This window comes from Dipodomys ordii, unplaced genomic scaffold (assembly GCF_000151885.1).
Source record: "Dipodomys ordii isolate 6190 unplaced genomic scaffold, Dord_2.0 Scaffold47, whole genome shotgun sequence".
NCBI classification, from domain to species: Eukaryota; Metazoa; Chordata; class Mammalia; order Rodentia; family Heteromyidae; genus Dipodomys; species Dipodomys ordii.
In genome coordinates, this window is record NW_012267263.1 from 2,143,486 (window position 1) to 2,157,161 (window position 13,676).

The window sequence follows — 13,676 nt, forward strand, 5'->3', positions numbered from 1 at the left end:
ATTAACCAGCAAAAAGTTGGAAGTGGGGTATGGCTCAAGTGGTAGAGGGCCAGTCTTAAATGAAAAAACTAAGGGACAGGACTCAGGCCCTGAGTTCAAGCCTCAGGTACAGTGTGCACGAACACAGGTGCGCATGTACTCACGCACGCACGTACGCATGAGCGCGCGTGCGCGCGCGCGCACACACACACACACACACAATGGTCAACATGCTAGAGAAATTCTGGACTCTGAGAGCATGAGGATTTAATAAGGTATTTAAGAATTTTAGAGGTCTAGGAGCCACATCATCAGGACCTCTTTCAAAAGGGAAAGTAGTCACAAAGAGCTCTTCACCATTTACTTGCATTCTCCAGAGGTCCTTAGGACAACCTTGAGAGCTAGAATGAGAAGTTATTAAAATCCAAGGAGCAGAGACTGCTTGATTGAAGTTGAATTCATTTTCAACTCACTGTTAGGACACGTAAATACACTACACATTTCTTCTTTAGATGTTCATGTCCCTAATTAAAGGATTTTTGTCCCTAATTAAAGGATTTATAATTCCTAAGAGTTTGGTCTCCAGAGTGCCTCGTCCTACAAAATATGTTGAACTTTCACATATTCCTTTACCTGCCCAAACTCATCACTCCAAGACACACACACACACACACACACACACACACATACACAAGCACGCGCACACACACATGCTGTCAGATCAATGACATCAAGTCCCTAAGTCTGTGAGAGTCCCAGCCCCTTTCCTTTACAGGGAAGCTCCTGCCCTGGTTGTCTTCGAACCACAGATTTTGGACCTCAGCCTCCTGAGGAGCTAGTTGTCCCCGCTTAGCCACCTTCTCCCTGGCCTATCTTCCTAAAGGATACTCCAGCATCTCCCCTGGCTTGACAGACTGGACCGTCTGGATTCTTTTACATCTCTCTGTGAACCAGACACAGCGACTGCAAACGGCACGCAGAGGACGCCGCTCTGAGGACCAAAGGCCGTCTCCAGATATCTTCCCAGGACAAAATCCCAGGATTATGCAAATCTATTGCACTTTGGAGAATTTTTTTCCTTTTTTGGGGGGTCTGGTCGTGGGGCCTGAACTCTGGGCCTGGGCGCTGAACTCAGCTCTAGGCTAGCGCTCTACCACTTGAGCCACAGCGCCACTTCCGGCTTCTTTCTTTTTGCTTGTGTGGTGCTGAGGAATTGAACCCAGGACCTCAGGCATGCAAGGCTCCACCACTGAACCACCTTCCCAGCCCTGGAGAGTTTTTAATCCCAATGCCAGAACCAAGGTTCGCGCCCCCTGGCGGCACGGACGCCCGCACTTCCACACCTTACCTCAGCGGTCGCTCGGTTTCCCTTCTATCCTAGGCCAAGAGCAAGTGGGAGGACCTTCCAGGAGAGGGAAGGCGGGACCTGGTCTCCCGGCAACGGCCCAGCGATTGGCCAGCCCGTCTGCAGTGTGTCCAATAGCCAGACGTCTCGCCAACGTTCGGCGCAGAGTCTGCGGCTGCGCGGGAGATTCGAATAGTCTTCACGCAGCAGCTGGGCCTGCTGCCGTCCCCGCATCCTCCTCGCCATGGACAACCCGGAAAATGTATTTCAGTAAGTCCTTCTGGAGGGGTGGGAGCGATGCGATGGCGTCGCCCTCCGCCGCGGGCCCAGCGTCCCACAGGTTGTGTGCTGGGCTCAGCTCCCAGCGTCCCCCGGCCTTCCCCACCTCCTTCACCCCCGCTCCACCCCCGGCTTTGGGTTTGTGGCAGCCCGGCCCACCGCTCCCTAGCCCGGGCCGCTTCCGGAGCCATTCGTGTGGTGGGTGCCGCTCCTGAGGACACCCCGCCGTCGCCCGCCCACCTGGCTGCCCTGTGACCGTGGGGGGACGGGACGAGGTGTGAGGCCGAGAGCTCTTGTCGCTCGTCCGTGAGGACCCAGGTCTGGACAGACGCCTCGGTGGCAGGAAAGCGCCACCCCGGTGCGATTTCGGCATAACGAAAAATAGAAAAGTAAATCAAAAATGCTGACCCCATCGGAGCGAGAATTCACCCCGCTCTCACACCCATCGAGGGTGTGAGAGAAAAAAAGGTTTGCTTATTGTCGGATCATTCCTGCCATTTTCCTCACCTTTTTTGTTTTTCGTCGGTCGTGAGGCTTGAACTCCTGGCCTGGGCGCTGTCCCTCAGCTCTTCAGCTCAAGGCGAGCGCTCTACCACTGAGCCACCTTCCCAGCCCTTCAGCACAATTTTTAAAAGTTCCACGTTTGTTTTATAACTTAGGTGACTGACCCAGCCTGTGATTTAAAAGCATTCAAAATGGTTTAATCATGTGTGGTAGGAAGTAAAAGGTGGGCGCGCGCTCGCGCGCGCGTGTGTGTGTGTGTGTGTGTGTGTGTGTGTGTAGGTGTAGGTGTGTGTGTTAAACATCTCTTGGGGATCTGAGAACTAATGTAGTCAAAACAAACATTTGTTTAAGTCTTTTAGATTGTCTTCAATCAGTCCAACAAGGAAGGCATTCTCTTTTGGGACTCCACCCCTCATTTAAAGGGAGCCCAACTTTGGTTTAGAACGGCAATCTGCCAGATCTATTTTGATTTTTTTTTTAAAGCTAATTTGTTCCAATGAACTGACTGTGAAGTTTTAGCTGGTGTTAGCTATTTTCCTAGGATGTAGTTGATGTAGAGAGCATGATCTGTTTATTTTGAGCAAACTTGTATCACCCATTTTTGGGAGAAAGGTTCTGACCTTATAGGGATTTATCCTGATGTAAGGAGGCATGAGAGATTCAAATTTAGAAGTAGGTTTAGAAAAGTATTCCCCAGGAACTTTTTATACCTATCTATTCTCGTTCCATCCTATATAACCAACCTTCTAGTTTTTCAAGTGTTCGTTTTTGAAAATATATTTTTGTAGTCTATCTATGTTTGTGTAGGTGTGTGTACATTTCCTGCCTTTATCTCACATCAAATGTAGCAGAGAAACATGGCATTTTTTTGCCTAACAATATCCTTAGAAATAAATACATAAACACATTTTTTTAAGTTTTACAAATTCATACAGCATTTGGGCTGTTGATTTGTCTTTTGCTATTACAAATAGTGTTCCAGTAAAAATATTGTGCATATGGTATTTGGCATATACACAGGTGTATCTGATTTCTAGATTTCCCAAAGTAGGTTTACAGTTATCCCCTTACCCACTGTTTCAGTTACCTGAAACATCTGTGGTCTAAATATTTTAAATGGAAAATCCCAGAAATTTCTTCAGTTTTAAACTGGATGAGACTAAACATAAGACTTCCTTCCCTATGGCCCAGCCATCCCACTCCTGGGCATTCACATGACCATGAACCAGGCTGCACTGAAGCCACCAGCCCAACCATGTTCATTGCAGCACAGTTGACCATAGCTAAGATCCAAAATCAACCCAGAAGCCCCTAAATGGATGAATGGATCAAGAAATGTAAGTATGCACAATGGAATTTTAAACTTCCATCAGAAAGAATGACATTGTGACATTTGTAAGGAAATGGAAGGACTTGTAAAAAATTATACTAAGTGCAGTAAGCCAGACCCAAAGAAACATACATAGGTTTCATGGTTTCCCTCATTTGTAATAATTAGAATGTGCCTAAAAATCTACAAGTAAATCCAATGGATAGTAAAAGACAAATAATTACATTTGGACATGATTAATTATACAGCACTTTAAACAGTCACATAGTGAAACCAAAAGGATATTCTCAGGAGAGGATCGCAAGAGCTAATAGCTATGTGCATATGGTCACATAAAATGATGCTTATCGAAATGAGTTCTAAGAAATGGAAATGAAGTTTTTCTTAATTGTCCTGTTTGCAGTTTTTTTTTTCCTTCTGTTTATTCCCTTTGGTCACTTTGATTTCTGTACCCTTTGTCTTGTATATAAATTTATTTGATTTGGTGAAAAAAAGGGGAAGCACAGAAATGGTGGGACAAAGAGTGAACCAATTCAGCAGTGGTACTCAGTAGACATGGTTAGAATTACCTGACGTATGTAACTGTAACTCTTCTGTATATCACCTTTAAAATAAAATTTAAATGAAAAAAATAAATTGGACAGTATTCTGTGTAGCCTGATGAAATCTTGCACCTTCCTGCTCCTGCTCTTTGCAGTTTAGGGAAATGACTCTTGCCAAGTTCCTTAGTATCCCACCTATTGACTTAGTGGTATTCTATAGTGCCTTGTGTACATACGCCTTAATTTCCTAAATAATGATTCCAAAGCACAAGAATGTGATGCTGACAATTCAGTTATGACAAAGAGAATACAAAATTATGCTTCCTTGTAGTGGTGAAAAGGTGCAAGTGTTTGACTTAAGAACAAATGAATGAAATTCATAGTGCAATTGCTAAGATCTATGATAAGAACCTCTTATCTTTTCCATGAAATGGTGAAGGAAGGAAAAAGAAAATTTTGCTGTCATACTTACAAACTGCAAATGTTATTGCCATAATATATGATAAGTGCTTAAGATATAAAAGACATTAAATTTGGAGATAAAACACAGAACAGAAAATGTGTTCTGTCAGCAGTAAATTGTACCAGAGAGCAAAAAGCCTATATAACAAAGACTTCAGTAAGTCTTACCAAGCTTACCAAGACATTCACGCAACTAAGGGATGGCTAGAGAGATCCAGCAATAACTTAGGGCTGAAAAAATATAGAATTACTCAAGAGACTGTGTCTACTGTGACAGAAGTTGTTCTGCCATGTTTTCAAAAGAGGTGAAGAAGTTGATTTGGGAAAAAGGATACCATCCGCAAAAAGTCTTCAGTTGTGCTATTTTATTATTGTTCATGTTAATCTGTTTCTATGCCTGATTTACAAATTAAGTTTAATTATACTTATGTATGTATCAGAAAAAAGCAATATATAAAGGACACAATATTATAGTTCTACAGTTTCAGGTATCCTGTCAAAATTTTGAATCAGGTGAAGATGGAGTGGATGGTTAACTCTATTCGCAGGTATTGAATGCACTCTTGCCTGCAAGAAAGATGTGAGTACCTGCTTCCTGTTACCTACTTTCTTGCTCATCTCACATTTTTTTTTCCCAATAAGATACATTTAGAGAGAAGTTGTACTTCAATAAGGTAGATTTCTCTTTGGAGAGAGTTTGAACTTATTTTCTATGTGTAAAAGCTTGTAATTCAAGCCAGCTGCTGGCAGTTCACTGATCCTATCTACTCAGGAGGCTGAGATAAGAGGATTATGGTTCAAAGTCAGCCAAGTCAGGAAAGCCCGTGAGTCTCTTACCCCAATTAGCCACCCAAAATCTAGAAGTAGAGCTGTGGCTCAAGTTGTAACCTTGAGCAAAAAAGCTCAGGGATAGCACCCAGGCCCTGCCTTCAAGCCCCAGGACCAGCACACATGCATGTACACACAGACACACATAGCTTGTAATTCTTAGTGAAGTGCTTTTTTTGGTCTTTTATGCCTTTAGTTCATTTTCAATTTTTAGAAATTCTTTTGTTTTCCCAGCTTGTCATTTCTCTTGTCTCTGGTGGTAGTTTTTTTTTAATTATTATTTATCTGATGTGTACAAAGAAACTTTGTATTATCTTACAGCTGACTTTATATTGCTTTTTTTGTTATGATATCTGGATTTTGAGTCATGAGGAACATTGGTTTCATTTCTGTACTAAGGTGATATCTAGAAGAGAGTGAAATTTAATATTTTACCTCTGGTTTTAAGGTTCCTTAATTTAGTCTCTGGAATAATTTGATATAGATTTTTGAATAGAAAAGGTATAGACATTTCATCATGTACAAGTCCATGAAAGTCTCAAAAGTACCACAGGACTTATGAAATGGTAACATCTGTATACAACACCTTAATAATAACAAAATTTCTTTTTCAAAAAGTGTCACAAAAAGAAGATGAGGCAGATAAAAAGCATCAGAGGTCAGCTGTTGACCTCATATGGGATTGTGGCAAATTTCTGTTACAAAAAATGTTGCTGTGCAGATCTATAGTTTCTTTGAGTAACTCAGTATGCCAAAGAAATATATTTTTAGGTCTCCTGTAAAATATTTTAATCCCTTTTAATAAAAAAAAACTTACAATTTCTCATAAAACCAGTCTGATCTATAAGCCCCACCCTACTTCCTCTGAAATGTGCATCATGTGCATCATGTGCACTTCTGTCACCCTGGCCTGTACCACCCACCACTGCAACTCTAGTCCATCCTAAGTGGTTCTCACCTCCATTCCCCTACCTCTTAGAGGAAAAAAGTAGACATTTTAAAATGTGAATTTGAATTTGTCACTCAACATTCTCCTGCTCATCACATTTAAACCACACTGATTCTATTTCTGTTCCTGGAAGTAGCCAGTTCCTGAAGTTCTCTCTGTTTGACCATTTCCCTCCTGATAGTGTGGCTGCCTGGCTTTAATCTCATGTCATCCCCTTCAAGAGGCAGGCCTTTCCTAACCACTCTATCTAGAAAGAGTAACCCTTACCACACTCTTATCCTCTTCTCCTGTTTGGTTTGGTTTTGTTTTCTTCTTAGTACTTAATATAACTTGACATATTTAACATTTTCTCTGTTCATTTGTTTGCCTCAGCATCTGAGCTCCCAGAAGAGTTTTGTTTTGTTTGGCCAATTTTTTTTTCTTTTTCTCTTTCTTCTTGTTTTTTTTTTTTTTTGTTGTTGTTGTTGTTTGTGTGTGTGTGTGTGTGTGTGTGTGTGATTGTGGTTTGAACTCAAGTCCTTATGTTCACTAGGCAAGTGCTTTACCACTTTAGCCACACCCCCACCCCTTTTTTGCTTTTAGTTATTTTCAGATAGGATCTTGTGTGTTTGCCTGTGTCTGACTTCAGATTATGATCTCTACCGCCAACTCTGAGTAGCAGGCATTATAGGAGTGAGCCATCATGACTGGCTGCTGTTTAGTTGCTTTTTAAAACTTGTAGTTGGGTATATGGAAATAAGAGAAGCAGAGTCTTCTGAAAGCTTTAGTGACTGGTGTACCGTCACTGTGGTATGCTCTTCCTTAGGAGCAATGTGTTACCTTGGAGCCCAGGAAACTCTTAAGTTGTGGTGATCTGGCTATCACCCAAGTAGGTGTAAGCCTTCTTCCATATTGTTCTAGCCATTCTTCTAGGAAGCAAATGAGAGGTCTGAGTAGGATCATATCTTAATCCTACTGTTAGGAGGAGAGCAGCAAGCTCCCAGACTTGGCCCCTCAAAGAAGCTACGCCATAGGCTGGGAAGGTGGCTCAGTGGTACAGTGCTTGCCTTGTATGCATGAGGCCCTGGGTTTGATTCCTCAGTACCACATAAACAGAAAAAGCTGAAAGTGGCTCTGTGGCTCAAGTGGTAGAGCACTAGCCTTGAGCTGAAGAGCTGATGGACGGACAACACCCAGGCCCAGAGTTCAGGCCCCATGACTGAAAAAAAAAAAAAAAAGCTATGCCACTGGGACCAGGTGAAGGAGAGGCAGGGATAGAGCTAGAGATGAACTTTCATCAGGAAACGGCTTCTGAGTTTTCTAACTACTTCTGAGTGAATGTTGTTTCAAATTTTATACTATAGCATTTGGGTTGATAATTTGTTTTTTATGTTAAGAGATATAAATGAGATTTCTATTTCTTCTTTTTTTGCTCTTAAGAATTATCTTTAGTATCTCACATATGTGCTTTTCACTGTTCTAGAATGTTTGAAGCCCATATGCGAAACTACAAAGGCAGTGACCCACTTGGAGAATGGGAAAGGTCAGCATTTACTTTACTTTTTCCCTTGACACCAACTATATGCTACTCTACTGAAAACTAACATTATCTGTGTCTTTCTAGCTACTTGCAGTGGATAGAAGAGAATTTTCCTGATAATAAAGACTACTTGATACTGTCATTAGAACATTTAATGAAGGAATTTTTAGATGTGAAGAAATACCACAATGACCCAAGATTCATCAATTATTGCTTAAAATTTGTAAGTATACTATCAGATGGCTAATCAGATCAAAATCATGTTCTTTTGTTTTGTTTTGTTTTTCCCTAGATCTTAAGATTGTTTGGTGCTGGTATTTTATTTAACTTCCTTGTATCCAGTCTTTTTTTAAAAAATTTTATGGGTAGAAGTGTTCATTTTAGAAAGAAAATGCACTGTATTTAGACAGTGATTTAATTTTAAAAACATAGTCTTCATTTCAAATCTGCAAGTGTTCCAGCATGAGACAGAAACTGAAAGCTTAAAAAAGTAGAATGTATGTTGGGTAAGAAATGTTTGGTGAGGGGAAGATAAGCAGAAACTACCAGGTACTAACAGGCCTCTGGGAGCAAATTAAATTTATACAATAATGAAAACTTTACCTCTCAAAGACTAAATTTAGTACTAAAAAGATAAGCTAAGTCAGGCTTTAAGAGGTTGGGACAAAGCCTGGAATAAAAGCTTGGAACATGGGCTCTAGTAATAGAAATCACATATGGAGTGAATAAGAGTAAACATGAACTTGTTCACTAAGTTATAAAATAAGCTCTCTGGAGCTTAGATTAAGAGATTAAGCTCAGATTAAGAGAAAAGTAATATTGGATGTAATAATATTATCAACGACTCACTAACTTAGAAAATAGTACAGATAATTTTAAGAATATTGAATGTTAAGGAAAGGAAAGAACCTAACTTTTTGGTTTGCTGTCAGAACTGTACACACCTTTACCTATGCAATGTCTATCCTCAGTCCTTTATGAGGACTGAACAGTGGAGGGCTATCTAGATTCTGGACCTGACCTATACTAATAATTTCATTGTCCTTATATATTATTATAGATTGATTTAGTGTTCCTAGTGTCTTTATTTACATACTTTTATGCAGAGTAATTACATGTGTTTATGAAATGCAGTATGATAGATATTTCAATATATACATGTAATGTGTAATGATCCGCACAGGCTAAGTACATATCCATCACCTCAGTTGCTTATCATTTCTTTGTTTTGGGAACATTAAGAATCTTCTCTAGCTATTTTGAAACACAAAATTACCCTGTTACTAGGATACCCTGCTGTTACTCATTATTAGAAGTTACTCCTTCCCTGTCCAACAGCCCATATACCTGGTAACCTCTTCTCAGTCACCCCACCTCACTTGTCTTATATGTTTTTGGTCTGGGTTCCTATAGGCTGAGTACAACAATGACCTCCATCAGTTTTTTGAGTTTCTGTACAACCAAGGAATTGGAACCCTGTCATCTCCTCTGTACATTTTCTGGGCGGGACATCTAGAAGCCCTGGGAGAACTGCAGCATGCCAGTGCTGTTTTTCGGAGAGGAATTCAGAACCAAGCTGAACCTAGAGAACTACTGCAACAACAGTACAGGTAGTTTCAAAATAAGAATGGAATATTTGCTTTTAAAACACTTATGCTATTGAAAGTGATACTGTGTCTCAGAGTAGTAGAGCACAAGCTATGGGCCAAAGAGCTCAGGGACAGTGCCCAGGCCCTGAGTTCAAGCCCCACAATCAACAACAATTAAAAAAAAAAAAAAGTTTGTGCTATCCATTTTAGTGGGAAATCCTTCTTGTGGGAAAGGTGCTCAATATAGAGTAGTATAACGAAAAGAAATTGCCCAGAAATATTACTATTAACATTTTGGTGACTTCTAATAACTTTTCCTTTTCCTATTTGTGTTTGTTTTTATGTGTTTAAACTGTAAATCGTGCTGTATGTGTACTTGTATATACTAAGCTTTGTATTGCTCTTAAGAAAGTACAGCCTTTTAAACAACTTATAAAGTACTTATAAAATCTGTCACAGTTATGTCATAGGTCGTTTACAACATTTTAGTTTTTATAAAGAACAACCTTATTTTAATGTTTTTCATTACTCTAACAGAATACCACAGACTGAAAGAATATAAAAAATAAAGGTTTATTCAGCTAATTTCTGGAGGCTTGGAGGTTTCTAGACAAGGAGTAGTCTGTGGTGGGCTCTTTCTTGCTGGTAGGGACTTCACATGGCAAGAAGGGCACATACAAGAGAGAGAAACTGGCTTTTGTTATCCGTGAATCTGTGAAAATAGATTAATCCACTCATTAGCAGAGCTCCCATGACCTAACCACCTTTGAAGTGATCTCTTATAATGAAAAATAACTTTGAGTATGAGTTTTGGTGAACATCCAAACTATAGCAAATGCTAAATATCCAAAGGAACATACTGTTTTCCCCTATGATTTTTACTTATTCTATAATTAGATATATCTTATTTTAGACATTTATTAGTGCTTTTCTTTTTTATAAAAGTATTTGAATGTTTCCAATTCTTTTGATAAAGTCTAGAATTGGAGCTGTGGAGCCAAAGGGACAATAAGTTTTAAGGCTAGTGCTACATGTAACCACACTGCCTGTTTAAAGGCTGTACCAGTTTGTCACTGTTCTCTCATTAACAGAATCAGAGGCACTCTGTTTGCTGCATGCCCTGCCATCATTTAATATACTCCCTTTAAAAAAAAAAAATACTTTGCTGGGCTGGGAGGGTGGCTCAGTGGTAGAGTGCTTGCCTTGCATGCATGAGGCCCTGGATTCAATTCCTCAGCACCACATAAGCAGTAAAAGCCAGAAGTGGTGCTGTGGCTCAAGTGGTAGAGTGCTAGCCTTGAGCTGAAAGCTGAGGGACAGTGCCTAGACCCAGAGTTCAGGCCCCATGACCGCAAAAAAAAAAAAAAAAAATACCTTGCTATAGTTCTTGTACTTAAATATTTTTATTATGAAAAATATCAAAAACATGAAAAAGAAATATCAGTATAATAAAACACCATTTAATGATCCATTGCAACAATGATACCCACAAGACAATATATTGGAATTCAACTTTACAACTTTGTGGGGGGGGTGGAGTGAAAGAGGTGGGTGAGGGAAGGGATAGTGGGAGAACAAAGGAAGGGGTAACAATGCTCGACAAGATATGTACTCATTCCGTTACTCATGTAATTGCAACCCCTCAGTACAGCATCTTTACAATAAATAAAATTAAAAAATAAAGAAACCTCCATGTATTCAGCACATTCTTTTAATAATTATTAACGTTTTGCCAATGTTTTTGCTGTGCTTAAGAATATTAAAGCAGCTCAAGAGCAGCAGATATTTTGCCTCAAACTCTACCACATAAATATCTCCAAAAGATTATTTCTTACAACTCTTACTCCATAATCATTTAATAAAAATAACAATTCTTTAATATCATCTAATTTTCTGTCTTTCCTCATCATGTAAAAAGGTTTGGTTACAATGTATTTGTTTAAATTAAGAGCTAAGCTATGTTTAGCATTTTCTTTTTATTTTTGGGTCCAGTCGTGGGGCCTGAAATCTGGGCCTGGGCGCTGTCCCTCAGCGCTTCAGCTCAAGGCTAGAGCTCTACCACTTGAGCCATAGCGCCACTTCTGGCTTTTTTTCTTTCTGCTTATATGGTGCTGAGGAATCGAACCCAGGGCCTCATGCATGCAAGGCAAGCACTCTACCACTGAGCCACATTCCCAGCCCTAGCATTTTCTTGTACATCTTGTTCATATATACTCTTGCTCAGCTTGGGAACTATACATTGTTGACAGTTGATATGTAAAAGTGCCATGAAATGACATATCTAAGAACTTCTCATAGGCTGAACAGTATTAATCTGTCTGCCTTTTGAAGTTTTATACTTTCAGTTCTTTCTTCAAAACATTATATTCATTTTGTTCCAAATGTACAAAATAGCTAAAGTAGGAATTCAAACACCCTGGGTTATATTTGCAGACTTCAGACATGGAAAAAGTATGTTTGTTATGTGGATTTGAGAAATGTAGACTTAACCTGGGCAAAAGGATGACTTTTGTGTGTGTATATGCTGGTCCTGAGGCTCAAACTCAAGGTTTGGACACTCCCTGACCTTTTTTGCTCAAGGCTAGTGCTCTACAACTTGAGCCACAGGCTCTATTTTTGACTTTTTGGTAGTTAGGGTCTCATGAACCTATCTGCCTGGGCTGGCTTGAAACTGTGATCCTTGGGTCTCAGCCTCCTGAGTATCTAGGATTACAGGTGATAGCCTCTGCTCACAGCAAGGACATTTTCTACTAGGTATTTCAGATAAAAAGATACACTCTGAATTTTATTCCTTAATTTTGAAGCAACTCATATTCCATTTTATGTTCTTTTTCATCCTCAGTGTTCACAGGCTTATATTTAGTTTCTGTTTGAATATATGTATGTATTCAACTTTAAATTTATAATCTACATTGACATCTTTTCTACCATCATTTAGGTTATTTCAGGCTCGCCTTACTGAAACGCGTTTGCCAGCTCAAGGTAAATAATCCTTTCTAAAAGGTCTAGATTGTTAATAATTGAGTCTCTTAATTTTCACTGATTTTTCTTCGTCTTAAAAAAATATATATATATCTACTATTTACTGAAAACCATACTCTACTGTCTTGGGTCATGGGGATAGCACTGTAATAATAAAGCCTATAAGTAGCCCTAGGACCAAGACTTCTGTCTTATTTATCTTACCACTTTAATAGAGCAATCTTGCAAGGAAAGCTTGATGTTTTCATTCTGTTGCAACAAGTGGGACGGGTAGGTAGTTAAAAGATGTTATCAGAGCTGGGCACTGATGGCTCTTGCCTGTAATCCTAGCTATTCAGGAGGCTGAGATCTGAAGATCATGGTTCAAAGCCAGCCCAGGCAGAAAAGTCCATGAGACACTTATCTCCAATAAACTACTAGAAAACCAGAAATGGTGAGGTGGCTCATGCGGTATAGTGCTTGCCTTGAGCTGATGAGCGCAGGGATAGCACCTAAGCCCAGAGTTCAAGCCCCACGGCTGACATACATACATACATAAATACATACATACATACATAAATAAATAAATGATATTATCAGGCATGGTAGATTACTCCTGTAATCTCAACGATTTCAACACTTGAATGGCCAAAGCAGGAAACTGAAGTTTGAGCAACATAGAGATACTTTCAAAAAGTAAAAAGTTTCCAAAAAAGATTCTAGACTCTGTTCTAAATTACACCTATGTGTTTTATGTAATATTTAGGAAATATGATCCCTTTTTTTCTGTAGGAAAAAAAATTATGTGTGTTGTGGGAAGGAAGGTGATATGTATGGTGTGTGTTTGTACTGGGGCTTGAACTCAGGGCACTGTTTCTGAGCTTTTTTGCTCAAGACTAGCACTCTATCACTTGAGCCACAGCCCCACTTCTACCTTTTTGGTGATTAATTGAAGATAAAAGTCTCAGGGACTTTCCTTCAACCTGCGATCATTAGATCTCAGCCTCCTAGGTATGAGCCATTGGCACTCAGCAAGGTTTTATGTTTCTTTCCTATACTTTTTTGGGTGTTTTTAATTGGTAGGAAAATTGTTTGTATAATATTTGGATTTAAAAAATGTTTTACTTCCATTTTCTGAGAAAAATGTGAGTGCATTGAATGAATGAGCAAGGGAATGTATTATACAGTAATTTAATATTTTTTCCGTACTTTGTCTCATCTCATAGCTGGAACCTCAGAACCTCTGCAAAATGCCCAGATTTTAAACCAAGCAATAGCATCAAAATCCAGTCCAGAAAAAAACCCAGCCTATGTTTCTAAGAGTCAGGTAATAAAGACATTTTTAAGTTGTATGAAAACTAGGAATGTACTAAACAGACCATCTTGACT

General features: G+C 39.6%; 1 protein-coding gene across 1 annotated transcript in view; it reads left to right on the forward strand.

Annotated features, from left to right (window-relative positions):
- The first annotated feature begins 1,506 nt into the window (after positions 1–1,506).
- Positions 1,507–13,676, forward strand: part of LOC105988177 (mitotic checkpoint serine/threonine-protein kinase BUB1-like) — a 42,380-nt gene continuing 30,210 nt past the window's right edge. Inside the window, exons 1-6 of the mRNA XM_013019720.1 lie at positions 1,507–1,594; positions 7,681–7,740; positions 7,822–7,960; positions 9,151–9,347; positions 12,265–12,308; positions 13,514–13,614. Coding sequence (XP_012875174.1) covers positions 1,569–1,594; positions 7,681–7,740; positions 7,822–7,960; positions 9,151–9,347; positions 12,265–12,308; positions 13,514–13,614 — 567 coding nt within the window. The 5' untranslated portion in view covers positions 1,507–1,568. The remainder of the gene's footprint in view (positions 1,595–7,680; positions 7,741–7,821; positions 7,961–9,150; positions 9,348–12,264; positions 12,309–13,513; positions 13,615–13,676) is intronic.